At 34.7% G+C, this 17,170-nt stretch overlaps 1 protein-coding gene across 1 annotated transcript in view; it reads right to left on the bottom strand.

Moving 5' to 3' along the window:
• Positions 1-13,973, bottom strand: part of kl-2 (dynein heavy chain 2, axonemal kl-2) — a 132,153-nt gene extending 118,180 nt beyond the window's left edge. The window contains exons 1-9 of the mRNA XM_071598906.1: positions 13,874-13,973; positions 11,036-11,200; positions 10,840-10,953; positions 9,166-9,290; positions 6,863-7,029; positions 6,580-6,745; positions 6,155-6,291; positions 5,900-6,076; positions 1,753-1,903 (exon numbers count right to left, since the gene is read on the bottom strand). Coding sequence (XP_071455007.1) covers positions 1,753-1,903; positions 5,900-6,076; positions 6,155-6,291; positions 6,580-6,745; positions 6,863-7,029; positions 9,166-9,290; positions 10,840-10,953; positions 11,036-11,200; positions 13,874-13,973 — 1,302 coding nt within the window. The remainder of the gene's footprint in view (positions 1-1,752; positions 1,904-5,899; positions 6,077-6,154; positions 6,292-6,579; positions 6,746-6,862; positions 7,030-9,165; positions 9,291-10,839; positions 10,954-11,035; positions 11,201-13,873) is intronic.
• Positions 13,974-17,170: the final 3,197 nt, after the last annotated feature.

Raw genomic sequence — 17,170 nt, 5'->3', positions numbered from 1 at the left:
TACAGTTAGATTATCATAATTTTGGTTAGATATGTTTTTATTTCTACAAATATAATTCTATCCATAACCAGTTCTATATTTAATAACATTCCCATACCATTTTTTCAGCTCTACAGACAACCTTTACTGACTTTCCTCTCATCTGTATGCATTGCTCTTTAACTATCATTCAGGAGAGTGTAGTAGTACAGGAAGTAGTGGAATGAGTAGAGGAATGAGCTACTGACTGGAGGCCCCAGGTCCAATTCTGGGTGACTCTGGGTACCCTCAACTTCACCTTAGCTGAGTGAATTTTTTGGTACCAGGTTTTATTGAGAAGCCACAGGCAGTGACAGGAGATAAATTCGTCCCTCTGCCTTGATGGGACTGAGAATTTTAAACTATGTCTCATTGCAATAATCTTTGCTAAGTTTTTATTTCATTTTGTAAAGCACTAGCATATTTTTGTTTCCTTTCTCTACCTCTTGCTTGATATTTTCTAACTTGGAAAAGTTCATGAAGTAATATTTCACACTTGGATGGCACAAGTAAATAAAATACCTAGAGAAAACAAAAAAGAAACAAACATGAGGATTATGTTAAATGTTTTGGTAGCACAACCACCTTCTTCAGTAGAAGGAAGGAAGAGACTGAGGAGGCAGGCAAATAAATAGGAATGGTGAGAGAGGGAAGGAATGCTTACGCAGTTGAAAGAGGGGGAGGAGAGGAGAAAAAACAAAAAGGGAGGAGGGAAATGTGCTCAGGGAACAACATTGAGTGGTAGGTGCAGGTAAGTTTCAAAAAGCCATATGCAGGCCTGCTCGAGAGTTTTAACTATAATTGGAGAGTTAGAGAATGGGAGTGAGGCAACTATTGAAATTTACATTTTTCCTGTCTTCTCCTTCCTTCCACTGAAGAAGGTGGGTTATGCCACCAAAAATACCAATAACCCTCATGTTAGTCTCTCATTATGTGTGCTCGATTTTTTTATTTTCTTCCACCATCTAAGTGTTTTATACACATATATCCTTTTATATCACAACCATTTTCCTTGTATTTTGATTATCTATGTTTTTTGATCATCCATGCTTCTTCATGCATCTGTTAGTATGGATTATCAAGCACTTACTGCATATGAAACAGCAAAAAACCTGTCAGGTCAGAACTATGTTTATAAATGAGGTTGCATTGAGATGTTAGGTACATGTCATTTTGATAAATTTTCTTCCATTTATAATGCTAAATGCACTCTATCAAATAAAAATGATCAAAGAGAACCTACAATATTAGTTTTCACCATAAACCCAAGGTTTAATACATACCCTTATGTTAGTGGACTACCATCAGAAGAAGAAATACATATTGTTCTCACAAAAAACTGATATCAAGAATGGATAAGACTACGTTGGTAATAGTCTAAACGCATCTACCACTATCTGTCTCTGTTTAAACTATATTAATTAATCTGTTGGAAAAAAGTGGAATTTGCGCGGTTTCAAAATTTGATACTTCAGAAATAGTTCCAAATAAGTTTTGGAGCTCTTTTCAAAAATTAATAAGATCCTAAGAGTGTTCAAAAATTGTACATTCAATTCATATCTCTTTTAAAAACATACAAGAATACTCATCATAATACATGAACTAAGTGGACTCATTGAGTCATGCAATCATTATTCAACCTCTTCACAATGCAAATATGAAATTTCAGCCAAAGCAGAAATATCTTAATTATTCACAAGAATTTAAAATATAACTTACATCAGCATATTTTCTCTGAAAAAATGCTTTCATACTTGGTTTTTCAATAAATTGACGGAAACTAAAGAGTGCCTCAATTCCTTTTTCAATGCAATCCACTTTTTTGAAAATTGAAGTGGCTAAATTTTCTAGAGCTGATTCAATATGTTTCACCTCTTGCCTGTACCTGTAAAAAATGGATTCAAATCAAGATTATTAAGTCAGTCAAAAGACTAATGATCCCAGAAGATGACATCATTAAACAGAAGACAAATATTTCCACTAAGGTCGTGTTTTAAATAAAATATGTGTGGAATTACTAAGTTACGTCTTTCATTCCAAAGTCATTGGGGTAGATAACACCCACATGTTAGAGTTACTACTTCAGGGAATGGTATAAGTCTTGGGAGGGACTAGAAGTAGGAATGAATGTAAGCCAGGAATTCATTAAATCAGATTCATGAATTATCGAGCTTTAGTTAGTCAGTAAACCAAAGTACTACAATTAAGAGACAAATAAAAAAGTAGTGTGAGAGATAAGGGATGAGAATCAATGAATATAAAACAATAGGGGATAGGTATGGGAAGAGAATTAATCATAAGAAATTGAAGGCAATGGGATTCTCAAGAAATAGGAAGGCTACGAAAAACATTAACATTAGAAGGCATAAACTAGAGATCATCTATCTAGGAAGTGTTGTGAGTAAAGATGGTCTAACCAGTATGGTCATAAAAAGAAATACATTAATTAGGCAAGGAAATTATAAAAAGAGGGAGTTGATGACAAAAACATAGAGTAAGCATGTTAAGGTATACTTAATGAGAACTTTGACATGGATCAAAGTTTTGTTTGACATAGAATAGGCTAAGAATAAATTTGGATTATTTAGATGTGAATGTGGGGAAGAATGGGGAGAGTGAAATGAATGGAAAGGTAAAAGAACACGGAAATCCTAAGCATGCTAGTGGAAGAGAGAGGATTGTTGGAAGAAAGTCAAACATAGCAAGAAATGTGGATACAGACCCTTTTGATTAGCGATGAGATATTGAAGACTGATAGAGGAGATGATCCTAATCAAATGAGGCTGAGGGATGAAAATGGTATGTTTGACAGAATGAAGGGAAGCCAAAATTATATGGCATTGAAGAAGTGCAGGTGCCATTATGCATCATGATAGGTGGATTTATAGAGCAAAGTAACACAATGTATCATAATAGGTGAGACATGTAATGATTGTCGGTCTGTGTGTCCAACCAAATCCTACCTTAAAAATAGATTAGACACCTTCAATAATAGTTATTCTTATGCTAAATAACACTATGAATTTTTGTTTGCCATATTTAAAATGGATCATCACTTCCTTATACAGGGGTGGTTTGAAAGGTTCTAGGAATCACCACCAGATATCAGTGCTAGCAAAACAAATTCCCTGTATAATAATATTTCATCCTTTATGTGTAAACATGTACGCCGTCAGTGCTCTGGGAAGAGATCTTTTGTGTGGATGCCTCTCTGTTGCTGTTCCCGTGTGGTGACTCATGAAAATGGAAACAATTGAGATTTGAACAGTGATTAAATGCTTCTTAAATAAAGTTATGAAAGTAAAGGAAAATATTTCCCTCCCCTACTCTACCCCAGAGACAAAACAGCAGTCAAAGCAGTGGAAACATGTTGATTCACCGCCACCAAAGAAAGCAAAAGCAATATGATCTCCCAGAAAGGTGATGGTAGCAGCTTTCTGGGATACAAAAGGGATTCTGCTAATAGATTATCTTCCCACTTATATATAAATAATCATTGGAAAACACTACGCTAACCTACTGGACCACCTCAGCAAAAGATACACAAAAAAGGCCAAGTTTGGCAAGGAAAAAGTCATCTTTCATCAAGACAATGGACATGCACACACAAGTGTTATTGTCATGGCAAAAGTTCGCCTGATTTGGCTCCATCAGATTTTAATCTTTTCCCTAAGCTCTAAATTTTCCTCAGTGGGCGAATATTCTCTCCAAACAAAGAACTAACAGCCAAAGTAGATGGGTATTTTGCATCTAATTTTTAAGATAGGATAAAGACATTGGAACATCACTGGACCATGTGCATTAGTGTAGACGGAGACTACTTTTAAAAATAAAAGAAAACTTTCCCTGAGATAAGTCGTTTGTTTCTATTCCATTCTGAGAACTTTTCTAATTGCCCTAGTAGATTATTTTACCCTTACTGACTATTTATTTTACCCTTACTGAATATAAATAGTCACCCGCATTAATTAAATTAATCTGTTCTCCAAGAGAAAAATTTTTCAGTGCTTATTTATAGTCATTTCAATTTCAGAATAATTATTAGTAAAACAGCACAATGGTTATCAAATCTACATAAAATCTAAACCAATGAAATTTCCAAAAAAAGAAACTCAGATTTTTTAAGTATATACCAAATATCTCATTTATTCAGAGTTAAGAGTTGAATGACACCATCATAAACACATCAAGACGCATCTTCCACACATGATGATGCCATATTTAAAAATCTACTCAGGATTCCTCAAGATATCAAACAATTTGCACATCAGGTCTGAAATGGGGCTGGTTTAATTCCACTTCATTTATAACTAATCAGCAATGTGGGTTTTGTCACAAAAGTAGCATCAACATAATAATACTGATTCTGTCTGGTGGTCATATTTTCCTCAAAATCTTAGAGAATACAGTGTTCCTATTTTCAATTTTGCAACATATTACTAGCATAACAGATCAGCATCAATCGGCAATAAGATTACTGCATGCACCATAAAATTATAGGTATTCTCGTAGTCACACTCCAATAAGTTTCTATTAAAAAACCAAAATTTAACTTCGCTAACTGTGAAAAATTTACATGACAATGATCAGATATTTCTCATGCCATTACCACATCAAATTCTGAGATTTGAACTGTAGTCCTGTGACTAATCAAACTCAAGATAAGCTAATATATTCACAGGTGCGATAAACATTTCGCAATGACCCATGCTTGCTAATACATAAATGGGTGTACAAGGAGCCAGCATTCAAATTTATAAATTCCTTAGGCCACAGCATGAGATTTCTGTTCAAAAGAATGAGATTTATTGTGACAGATTAACAGTAAAAATGTTCAAAGAACAAAACTATACACCTAGGCTGGGTTTAACTACTCTCATAATTCCTATATCAATATCATCCATTAGTTCCTTCCAATGCACTAGGATCCTTGAATAATAATAATAATAGTAATACTTTTTTCATTTTGAAAAATGATACAACCATATTAAATGTCATAAATATAAATGTTATTTAATGCATAAATGTAAGTTCTTAAATGTGATGAAGATTGTCACAAAAGAATTCATCCAATGAGTAAAGTGGCTGAGCAAGTAACCAGGTATATACCCTGCCCTTGAAACACTGGATACAGTCTGATTTCAACTGAGTAGGCAGATAGTTTTACAGTCGTATACCCATTTTATGAAATATGTTGCAAGTTGATAACAATCTACAATAAGTAGTATTTACATTTGATTTACCTCTTGTGGCGTAGTTATGGATATTAGGTCTCAATTGGTAAGTTTCTAGATTAACTTTCACATGAATCAGAGCCTTAAAGATATATAAACTAAATACAGTAATGGTTCCATACCTAATAAAAAAAGGTCTGCAGGAAGTATGCAGTGGTATATTAGCAAGAGAGCAAAGGGGAGATTTATATGAGGAGATTTAAAGGAAAAGGGATTATTTACAGTCTGTGATGTTTAAATGGTAACTAAATTAAAGCCTGAAGCAGGATAAATTAAAATATTTCCATCTTTCTATCAGTTATAGTATAAATACATCTTATTCCCTAATTAAATGTTCATATTTTAAACTCAAATGTTTAGCCATTCTAAGGGCTAGATGAAGAGAGGTGACCAGTGTACATAACAATTATGACATTTCTCACTTTTGCAGATTTTCACTTTATACAGATTAGTCATTGATAGTTTCCTCTATCAATTTCTCTGATTGTTTATTATTTCAGTATTCATTGCCTTTATGTAAAATTTATCCTTACTGAAAACAGTTCAGCAATCAATGAATCAATTTAACGGACATAATATGGTCGTGACTCTGTATCAATTAAAAGTAAATTATTATTTTTCAACAGAAATTATCAATATATACTCACTTCAACATAACATCATTCCACTCCAAAGATCTAGTATCAAGCATAATATGCTGGTGCTTAAGAGTTTTTCCTAATATGCCCTTATATTGCTCTTCAAGTTTAGCCATAACTTTTTCATTCTTTTGCCATTGACATCCTCCAAAAGTAGGTTTTGGAATATCCTGTGTTTCATCAATCCTGACATTAGAGGGTAATTATTAGTTAAAATTTGAGCTTTTGAAATACATTTTACATCATTACAGGCAAATAATTTACCTAGCAAAGTAAATCATATCTCTACAGATTTCTAGTGCATCTCTACAACGTTCCAGGAATGATTCACAATCTTTGAAAATTACGTCCTCCTCAAGATTCCAGTTTGTTTTTCCATGCTTTTTATTTACATCAGTATACTGAAAAAGAAATAAATGTCAAATCAAATTAATATGAAAGTCAGATATTAATGTAACTCGGGTATAAGATTCAGCATTAATGTTGTGGAGGTACAAGAGTCTTTTGCTTTAAGATATATAGGATTCCACAAGTACTGGATAATTCCATTACTGCCACTTTCTCTCGATTTCAAATTTCTAAATATCTCGTCTATAGAGCAGTGACTTCACGAAAGAAAATTGTTGGTATTATATATTAAACAAATGAACAACTGTTGGTAGAGCACAGTGATAAATTTAACGCCTTACTTTTCTGTAAGTGAGTCTATACTTCAGGCAACCCTCTATACTCTCCTGCAACTGACACATCACCCTTCTTGTTTTCCCTTCGGCAATCTCATTTATGTTTACATGAGTCGCACATATTGCAAGAACACAATTACTAAGAGATAAACATATAGGTGTCATTTTATCCCTGTTACGAAGAAGGACAATGGAATAATGAAATATTCATGATATTAAAAAGTTATAATACAAACATAAGTCAACACATGAATGAATAGACAAGGTCAATAATAATAGAAATTCTTACCTTTCACCAAAGTATGTGGAAGCATTCCATATCACCAGCATCGTCATTATAATATTTGGTATTTTGCTAGGGATTTCAGCAGGGCTAGTGAGGAGTTTCAATTCTCTACAAGGTTCATTGAGAAGTTCTAGAAAGCTCAAATTATATTTTGCTTCTTCAATTGCATTCTAGACAATGAATAAAATCCATTTTTTTATTGCTTTATGTTAAAACAGTGAACTTCTGTTCACTTAAAAAAAATATTAATTGTCATTAATGCACTTACAACACAAATTTGCCCACAAATCCCACAGATTTGCTATTTTTGACCATTATTAGGACTGTGAATGCCAATACAGACTTAAAGAAAGTGGTCCCATAACCTGAACGAACACCATGAGAAAATTAATTAAATGATTCTTTCCGAATGAATATGAATAAATTTACTCACAAGATGACAAATATCGGAAGACCATCAAATATTCTTTGTGCTGGGTTTTTCAAAAATGTGAAATTATCACAAAAATGTATGCAAAAACCTATCTGCTGGGACTTTAATACAGTGAGGTACAAATATACAGTTTCAATAAATTAAAATACTGGTTTAATATGAATAGAGATTCATCGTGGTGAGGTGTTCACTACAGACAATTCACCTCAGGACTGATAATGAACTGTTAGTACTTGCCACCATATTCTTTCTTCCAATGCACCATCAAGTGTTCCATTTGTAGCCCTTAGCTTTCTCACTGGCCTCAAATTTCAGTAAAAACCTCTCATATTTACCTCATGATGGGCCAATGATAATGCTAGCTCCTGTGAGATATATACCAAATCCTGGAGCTAGTTTGCTCTTTTTTGGTGTTCATGACTCACTGAACAAGCCCACTATTTTCATCTTCCTGATTCACTAAAGGAGCTCACTGAATTTCATGCTCTTGACTCATTGAATAAGCTCGATGGTTTTAACACCTTAGACTAACTGAATGAGCTTGCTGGGAATGAGTACAAGGAAATTATTCTTCATGGATGCAATATTGAGCCAACTAGAAATAGAGACATCTATTTCAAAATATCTATCTATTGCCTTCTTTTTTTGCCTAGTTTGCTCATGCTAACTCAGAATCAGTCATGCTAAGTAAACCAAATAGAATGGGATAAAAAAATATACTGGCGTTACGATTAATCAATAAAAATATTTTATGCAAGGCACATTAGCATATGAGAACACATATACCAAAATGTGCACACACAGAATTTACAAATTGTTCCCCAGATGAAACAAGCCATCTCGGCTTACCTATTCCAGTTGTGGTAAAAAGTGTATGTTATCTTTCATAACAAATATTGTCCCTTGAAAATAAAATATAATTCCATGATAAAACTAATACCATAATCCTACTCATTTAATAAATAGGGTGGGTTTGGTGAATTCCAATCCAATACCATCGAATTTATAGTGACACTGATTATTTAAACATTACTCCAAGAGTAAGGAGATGGGCAGAGAAGAATTGAGAGTCAATTTAAGACCATAGCGACAGTCACTGACCACTTGGTACAGGTATCTGTTATTCATTTACACAATTGAAAGGAACTTGTACCTGGGTGTTGCCATACTTATTACAATTTAATATTTCCTACAACAATACTTTTGTCTATTTATACATTGAAAACTCAGTTTCTTAGAATATTGACAGGGATTAAATCCATAAATTTGGGCATACATTTTTTCTATTATCAAATCCCTGAAACCTGATTACAATACGTTACCGCGTATTTAGCATTTCTCTCCTTAATGAAAAATACTCATGTTCAGATTTCCACCATAAAGATTTATTTTTGACAAATAACATAATTTGAAGTATTGAAATGGGTTGACAGTACTTAGAAGCTGTAGAAAATGGTAAAATCAAAAATAGATTAATTATTTCAAAGGTCTTGAAGCAGTGCTATTTACTCAATGCCGAAGTCATTCATATGCATTCTAGCTTTAGTGCTTCTCCCTTTAAGCGGGCAATATGAGGTGATTGCTCATTTCAATGCCTTGATAGGATTGGCTTGCTTACCTGATCATGCCGACATTAACTGCTCTCAACAATGAGCTAGATATCACTATGCACTCTTCCCATCACAAGTAAATTTTTACATCCATTTTGCAAATCATAGTACAAGCACATTTTACAGTACATAAAAACATACCTTGAATTGCAATCAAGTTTTTGAAAAATTTAGGTACTTTACCCTTAATGACCCCTTACGCCTAAATTATTAGTATTCTATAAATAGAATTTTACTAATACAACAATAAACCAATAACTCACCAATACTGTAGGAATAATTGCAACAATGGGTTCAGTAAATGATGAGCCAGCATTATTAAGTGCCCTGGTAATTTTGACAACAGTCGGAAGTTTCAGTTGATGCTCAATTCCAAAAAGATTATGAACTGTAAATAATTTCAATCAACTATTAATACATTTACATATCCTATATTAAAGGATGATTCATAATCACCTTTGTGCTTTTGATGCTTAATTATTTAATAACTATAACAGTTACAGAAGTTACAGTGGCAATTAAGTAATTATTTTGAGATTTTGCACAAACAGTACATGCTGCTTATGAATACTACACACTGGAAGAGTTTATTAATTTACTAATATGATACTCTGTACTTTGTTTTTTAATGAATAAGAAATTATTTATACCATATCTGCGGATGGTCTGCGGGTGAATACATGATGATATGATTGAAACCCCAGAGGTCAACCTGTATAAAATAAGCAACTCCAGTAACCTTTATTTTGGCAATGAGCCAAAAGATTTTAATGAAATGGGATGAAAATGATATTTTTGGGACTGAGAATGATGGGTGGATGCAGAAAAGAGAGCAAATTAGATTAGTCTCATCGTTGGGAACACATATTAATGCGGAGTGTCAGAATTCACTAAAAGAATAATTACATTTTGTTTTTATTAAATAAATAAATACAAAATAGAAGAGTGTCAAAGTTTGGATACGGTTCCAAGTAGCATTGCAAAGTTTAGATATACTATAATGTTAAAAAACGGTTACACTTCGTGGCCTCTATGGATTTTGATGAATTGAGGTGAACCCATCATTTTTGGACACACAATTTGTATTCATTTAGCTACATTTAACTTTGTGGATATCCATTGAAGGGGACAATAAAAGTCACTCAAAGAATAGTTATATTATGTTTTCATTACATATATAAATAGATGAATATCACTGATCTATTAATGGTTAATGACAGAGAATATTTTTTTTCACATATGCTTGTTTAATTGCAGATAAAATAAAACATCATTCATCTTGGTTTGGATTCAATTCTTAAATTGCCTCGGATTCATCTTCATTTATTAATGTAGATTATTTTGGATTATTTTTCAACTCCTTGGAATAAACTACAAAACATAAATCTGTTGATGCTGAATAAAATTAACATTCAACTCCTGCTCACTGGGAAAAGCTTAGTTCCAAATATCAACAACAATACCACAAATTTGAGCTTCTGGGAGCCACAATGGCATACATAAAATATTGGCTAGCCAAAGACAGGACATTCCTTCCCATTTTAGGATAGCTAAGTAATTAGGCAATTAACCTCTCCTCCCTGGAATTAGGGTAAAATCAAGTAAAAATAATAAAAAGTATATGAACAAAAAATAAATTTATGGCAAGATAGATAAAACATATATATCTAAAGATTAAGGATGAAAAACAGATGTTTACTATAATAAACTCAAGAAGCAGAAAATCAGAATATTAAAGCCCTTATTAAAGCAAAAACTTTTCAAGAAGATGTTTACACTGAGCAGTCATTTCATTATTGTTTTGTGAAACAACCCAACAAACTAATTTTTCATTGGTGAATTCAGCAACCATCCTAAACTCATTCATTAAATGTGAATGTGCGGGATATTCTGCAAACATTTCCTGAAAATTAACTTAGCACTATTGTTAGTCTTACGTCTCCTTAGCCACAGATCATAAAAATCTGTTGGATCTCCAAATCCTTCACTGAATCCTGTTTCACTTTCTTTCAAGACTTTCTCAATTTGTTTAAACCAGCGAATGACGACACCTGTTTAAAAGATAATACAATGGAAGTGACAAATACCAACATGACAACATAGGGAATCTCAAAAATAATATTGATCACTTACATTCCCATCTTTTAATTAAATCTACATCAGCAACTGCTTCTTCTAAAGACTTTTCAAGCCCATCATTTGGCAAATAAAGAACAGTCAAACCAAATTTTTGGTAATGTATGACTGTTAAGTTACTGAGGAACTGATGTAAAGCCATACATATGTCATTTTTAATGACTATAAAGAGGTAAGGAAAATCTGCGTGATTATATGAAACATTGTTGAACTACAAACTAGAGAAATTAATGGATTGATGACTTTGCCTTCAAGAAAAAAGCCAGCTCTTTACTCATCTACTAAGTTTGTTTCCTTGATTATTTCTAGCAGGCATAGTAGTCAAATGGGTGGACCATTCAGCTACTGAATGGTTGTTCCTGAACCCAAATTTAGGCATTGCCCCATGACTCCCTCAACTAAACCTACATTATGTAATTTTTTGGGAAACCAAATGCAGCTCAAAGGCTCTCCCATCTTGACATGTGAATTTCATGCCCTGATGCAATTTTATCCTCAACTCTCTAATAAAGCCAACCATTGAAGTAATTATTGTGACTTGGGAATGCTTTTTATTTCTTTATAATGTTAACATGCAGTAGTCTATTGTATGACACCTTTTCTTTCTCTTTCAGTCACATTCTTGTGCCAGTATGTTACTTGTCGCCGAGTGACGCAGTACATACAATGGTATGCAGAAATAACAAGACAGTAGCTACAGAAGGGGTACTTTGTTATTTTGAATGTTGAAAGAGTGCCTGTGAGGATCATGCCATAAACAGAAACAGCCTATGTCACGCATTTTAATTTACTTTTGACATGCTGGCAAAAATCTGCCACATCAGATTGGTAGAGTGCCATGAGTATTAGCAAAGAATGCTCTGTGTGGCCCAGGTAAGCTAAAAGCTGAAAACCTCAGCTATACTATCTTTCATTACCCATACAAGTTTAACAAAAGCCTCTCTTAACCAGACCCATGACTGTAAGGGTACGTCATATAAGAATGGCCCATCATGAAATGAACACAGCAATGTTACAAGGACCATTAGCATTTGGAACGAGACATGCAAAGAGAGGAAAAGGGTTGGTAAATGAAATGGTTGTGTGACAAATATAGGCCCTATTTCAATAGAAACTAAGTGCAAAGGATACGATGTTGTTGAAATTCATGGGCATGATTTCGTATTGTAAACTGGAGTTAGCAATAGTTCACAAGGCAGTCAGGATTTAGGTTTGATTCTGATACGGTTAAGATGCATGCAAGGAAATATAAGTTAGTATCTCTGATATTCATCAGGGTTCAATTGAAAGTTGGTATTCAAAGCATTGTAACAGCAGTATGTTATGCACCACAGTATGGTGAGGGTAGCAGCATGAAGGTTACAGGGAAAAATTAAGGAAAGTTATGAGTTAGTAGTTTTCAAGGGGAAGCGACCGACAGCTAAGGCCATTTGTGCCAATAGGGATGGATGGGGAAGGAAGGGTAGAGAGAAACCCAGCATCGGCATTTGCCTACCATTGTCAAATGATGCCAAGGGGTCCGCAGTTTAACATCCCATCCGACGGACATCATACTCACTCAAAGTTCTCTCCACAAAGCACCTCAAGTAGGGATCGGGATACCACTAAAAAAAATCTACCGCCCCCGGGGTTGGAACCTGGGCCCTCAAAGTCGATCCCCAGGAAGGAAAGTTTTGAATGAGTGAGACATTGGAGATAGAATAGGTAATAAGACTTTGAGAAATTTATGAATGAGTTGGTATAAGAAGAAATGCCTATTTAAAATGGTAGGGACTTTTGACTACTGCAAATAAGTGATAATGGAGAATACTTGTTGAGGGTGTGCATGGAAAATGGAGTTTGCTTCAAAGACATGATTAAAGCATATATCTACTCACTCACATGTCAAAGAGATGATTCTAGGAGCAATTTTAATTTTGTTGCATATTATAAGAGAGCAGTCAATGCAATAAGGTAATGAAAGGAGCTGGGAATAGAAAAGTCCATTTTTCTATATACAGCATTGATTGAAAGACCCTAATTAAAACTGGATATCTGAACATAAGAGCAGCTGATATTGGATACAGGATAAGTCATTAATCACAGATATCATAGCAAAATCATGAAATTATGTAGTTACTTCTTGCAACTTCCACAGTTTTTATGCACGCTAGGGTTACAACGATTATTTCATTGATTGCAAATAAATGGTAACGCTTCATTCTGGAAACAATTGATATTAACGAACGGCAAGGATACTTGGTGGTAATTTTCTGCTTTGAAAAAAGTAAGGGCCATACACCTCTTGAATTAATTTCAGAGTCCACCCATCGGCACTGTAATCCGTACTCCCGAATTTAACTTCTTCATTGAAGTTTGAAGGAGTTATTTCCGTGCCTTTTCTTTTCAAATAATAAAATACGAAGTCCGTAGGCACTTCTGGAAAGCCTAGTTTGGCAACAAGCAGTAGGTTCTCAACATAAAGGGTGAGAACTTCTTCCTTTAAATCTTCAAAAAAGTTTATTACCGGCTTCATATCTAAATCCCGCCAATGATCCGATGTCAGCCCATATAATACGGTATATTTTCTGACTTTTTCAATCTGAAAATAAAGTTAAGCTTGTTGATCGTAGCGAAAAATGTAAGAAACATGCCAAAACATATATGTATAGTTACGAGTGCGTTCAACTCCTTTGGTAATTTACTGCTACGATTGTTATCGACCTCCTTCACATCTTTCATGGGTCCTTCTGCTCCCGTTAACTGAGATGTATCTGCTGAAATTAGTTGGTATTTTGATTGGCGCCAATTATTGCAGCATGAATAATGTGCACGACTAAGTGGGAATTATCTCACATTCTTTCGATTCTTCCGCTGGTAAGCTTCCAGTATCAAACTGTACTTTTGGCCTGGGAGATTCTCCTTCATCTCCATCAGTGAAACTATCTTCCTCCATTTCCAGCTTCAGGAGACTAGTGACGGATATTTCTATACCCAAATGGGGACCGCCTATATCACTTAACTTTGAAGTTAATCATTTATGTTTAACGAGATGTTTTAAAAACACTTGAATAACCATAAGCACCTAGGCAACAACAATGAAGCCCCTGCTGTCGTTTGAAATTTTCTGCGAGTTGGTAATGTAGCCAACAAGAAAATAAAAAATGCAAGGAATAAGTTGGTAACGTTGGTAACCAATATTAGCCAATGGCGCGTTCGGCTTAGAAGTGTAACCAATGAAATTGCGAAACGGGATAAGGAGGGAATCATAATACAGAACCGACAACATCGATGTTACATAAAATATTATTCATTTAGTTATATATTTAATTAACCAGCGAAAACCTCTTTACAGAACGCTTTAATTACAGTAGAGAAAGTATATGAGATCGGCTTGTCACATCTTCGCAGCACAATTAATCTAAACGGTATTCTTGCGAAACCCCGATTTGTAATATCAACAACTATCCAAGTCAAAGATAAGTTTAGAGTAAACGCCGTTCATTCTTGAATAGCTAGTCATGCTAATTTCATGGGCTTTTTGGAAATAAAGGTGACTACGAGGAGGGTATAACGATTGCACCAAGGAAATGTCTGAAAATTTCTTATCTTTTATTGCCATAATCCAGTTCAATAAGAGTGGTTAAATAAAGAAACAAGAGTCGATGAAGTAGCCCGACATGAGATTGTCCAATTACTTTCATTGATTTAAGATGATTTAGTATATTATAAACGGTGGTGGATGACCAATAAAGGATATTAATATCCCTTTTATTTACACTTAGGTGGCAATTGAACTTGAAATTAAACCCATTGGCGTTTCCGTATAGAAATAAAAGAGCTTTCTCTTGAAGATTTCTATGAGGGAAAGTCAAGTGGTTTAATTTCAAGTTCAATATGAAGATTTTCCACCAAGCGATGCCAGAAAATGTTTTATTTATTTAGTGGCAATGCTATTCTGCTGATGTAGCTGAAATTACTTGCTAACCCCACATTTGTATGAAAGTATTAAAATATGTTTTCTTAACAAAGGAGTGAACTGTTTCTAATATTTATGAATGGACGGGAATGCCAATTAAAATAATTAGGTATGATGCACAATATTTAATAGATTAGTGTGTTATAATATCATGTATAATCTATAATGCCTACACAGGCTTAGTTTACTCGTGTACAGGTATGTAGGCCAACCAGTGGATGAACAAAGTTCTCTAGCCACCATGTTGGCACTTGCCCCCAGAACTCTAGCACTTTACTGGAGGATACCTAATTGTGCTGAGAATGCACCATGATATCTCTTTGTGTTTGCTATACCAGCAATGAAGACATCCATAGTATCACTGCAAATGGTATTATTCACTCATTTTTGAATGGAAATAGTCTTTCCAGGACCCCTTTCAACAGTACCACACTGACAGGTATATAGGAACTACCTGCCTCCTTAAGTCCAATTGATAAATATCGTCCCATGATATACCTTCTCCACATCATCATAATGCACAGCTGTATCCACATTACATGTGGCCACCACCAATTTTTCCCATGGGTGATTATATGGAGGCAGGACAGATTTTGGTCCATCCTATCCATGTACTTACTGTATTCAGTCAAGGCAATTGACAATGTCACTGAAATACTCTTTTACTATCAAGGGCAACATGAGGGTAAAAAAGATACTTTACACTTCCACAATAAAGATTTCATATTTAATGACAATGATTTCGATGCTGTGCATCATCATCAGTTAACATACATCAACATTTTTCTAACTTATATAGTCAGGCTCCTAGAGGGGAAGGTATGTATTTGACGGTTACTGGCTCAAATTTGTGAGTTTATATTAATTAAATGATCATTAAATGAAGAACACAATGTAACACTCCACTGTTCTTACGAATAGCGGCGAAAAAAAACAAACACATTGGGTACTACACTTAATTATGGGGGTGTTTGTCTACAATGGTTTGACCTTGATTAAGGGATGGTTGATGATCATCACTGCCTTGGTGGGGATGAGGATGGTGCGGAAAGATATTGAGTCATTCAAGAATTTTAGAAGGTGGACACAGGAGAGGTATAATGTTTCATTGACCCCCTCAAACCTGTCAGACAGAAGGGAAAGCCAAATTTCCAATTCCTCCAAAGCATTCAACCTGCATCCTTTCATTTCAGCGTAAAGAATGTCTGCTGTGAAGTTACTGGTGTGATTTTTATCTGAAGGGTTCGGCAAATTGGGATCTGTTGCCTTTCTTTGTGAAGCATGAACGGTGTTCTTTCATCCTAATATCAAATGTCCTTCCTGTCTGTCCAATATAGATGGAATTGCAGTCTGCACAATTGAGTTTATAAATCCCGCTTTGTTGTATTATGTCAATTTTTTCTTTCGGGGAACCTACTATGTGTTTCAAAGTATGTGTGTTGTAAAAAGCTGTCTTGATTTTGTTTTTGGAGAATATTTTTTGTATCCTGAGTGAAATGTAGCCAAGAAATGGAATTCTTCGCCATCCCAACCCTAGATCACTAATAGGTAGCTGCACCTAAACTAAACTTACCCCCTCTCCTCTCCCTTACTTCCCTCTCGGAGCCAGACTATATAAGTTGAAAATTGTTGATGTATGTTACCTGATGATGATGTGCAGCATCGAAACCATGGTCGTGAAATATTAAATCTTTATTGTTTAAGTGTTAAGTTTCCTTCTCACCCTCATAATGAAGGAAATCCACAAAGTTAAACCTGAAACTGTTATGTTAATCAGGTGTGCCAGCAACGCAATGAATGCTAGAATCAACCGGAAGTTGACCATCGAACATCGGATTGCTTCTTTGAACACATTTTTCAACAGCCAGTGCCTCACTCACAGAATCACCCTGAAGTAAGTCAATGTCATCTGTAGCTCCAATTCTTCAACAGCAAAGTTTTCCAGCACAACCGCAAGACTAGCTTGGATCAAGAGAGAACTGCATGAATTGTATGTCAAGATGGATTCCATCTCCCACTACCTGTATTTATTATTCACATAGTTGACCAGCTCCCTGCATTGGGCAGAATGGTCGATCTTGGATGATAGTGTTCGCCAGAGAGCGAATGAAGTCGAGTTTAAAAAAAAAGGACTGCCTTGTGTAAAAAAATTGAGACATTAACCAACGACTAAG

This window comes from Hetaerina americana, unplaced genomic scaffold (assembly GCF_022747635.1).
Source record: "Hetaerina americana unplaced genomic scaffold, ioHetAmer1.1.p SCAF_10, whole genome shotgun sequence".
Lineage (NCBI taxonomy): Eukaryota > Metazoa > Arthropoda > Insecta > Odonata > Calopterygidae > Hetaerina > Hetaerina americana.
Note: the sequence above shows the minus strand (reverse complement) of the source record. Positions and strands in the feature narration are given on the sequence as shown.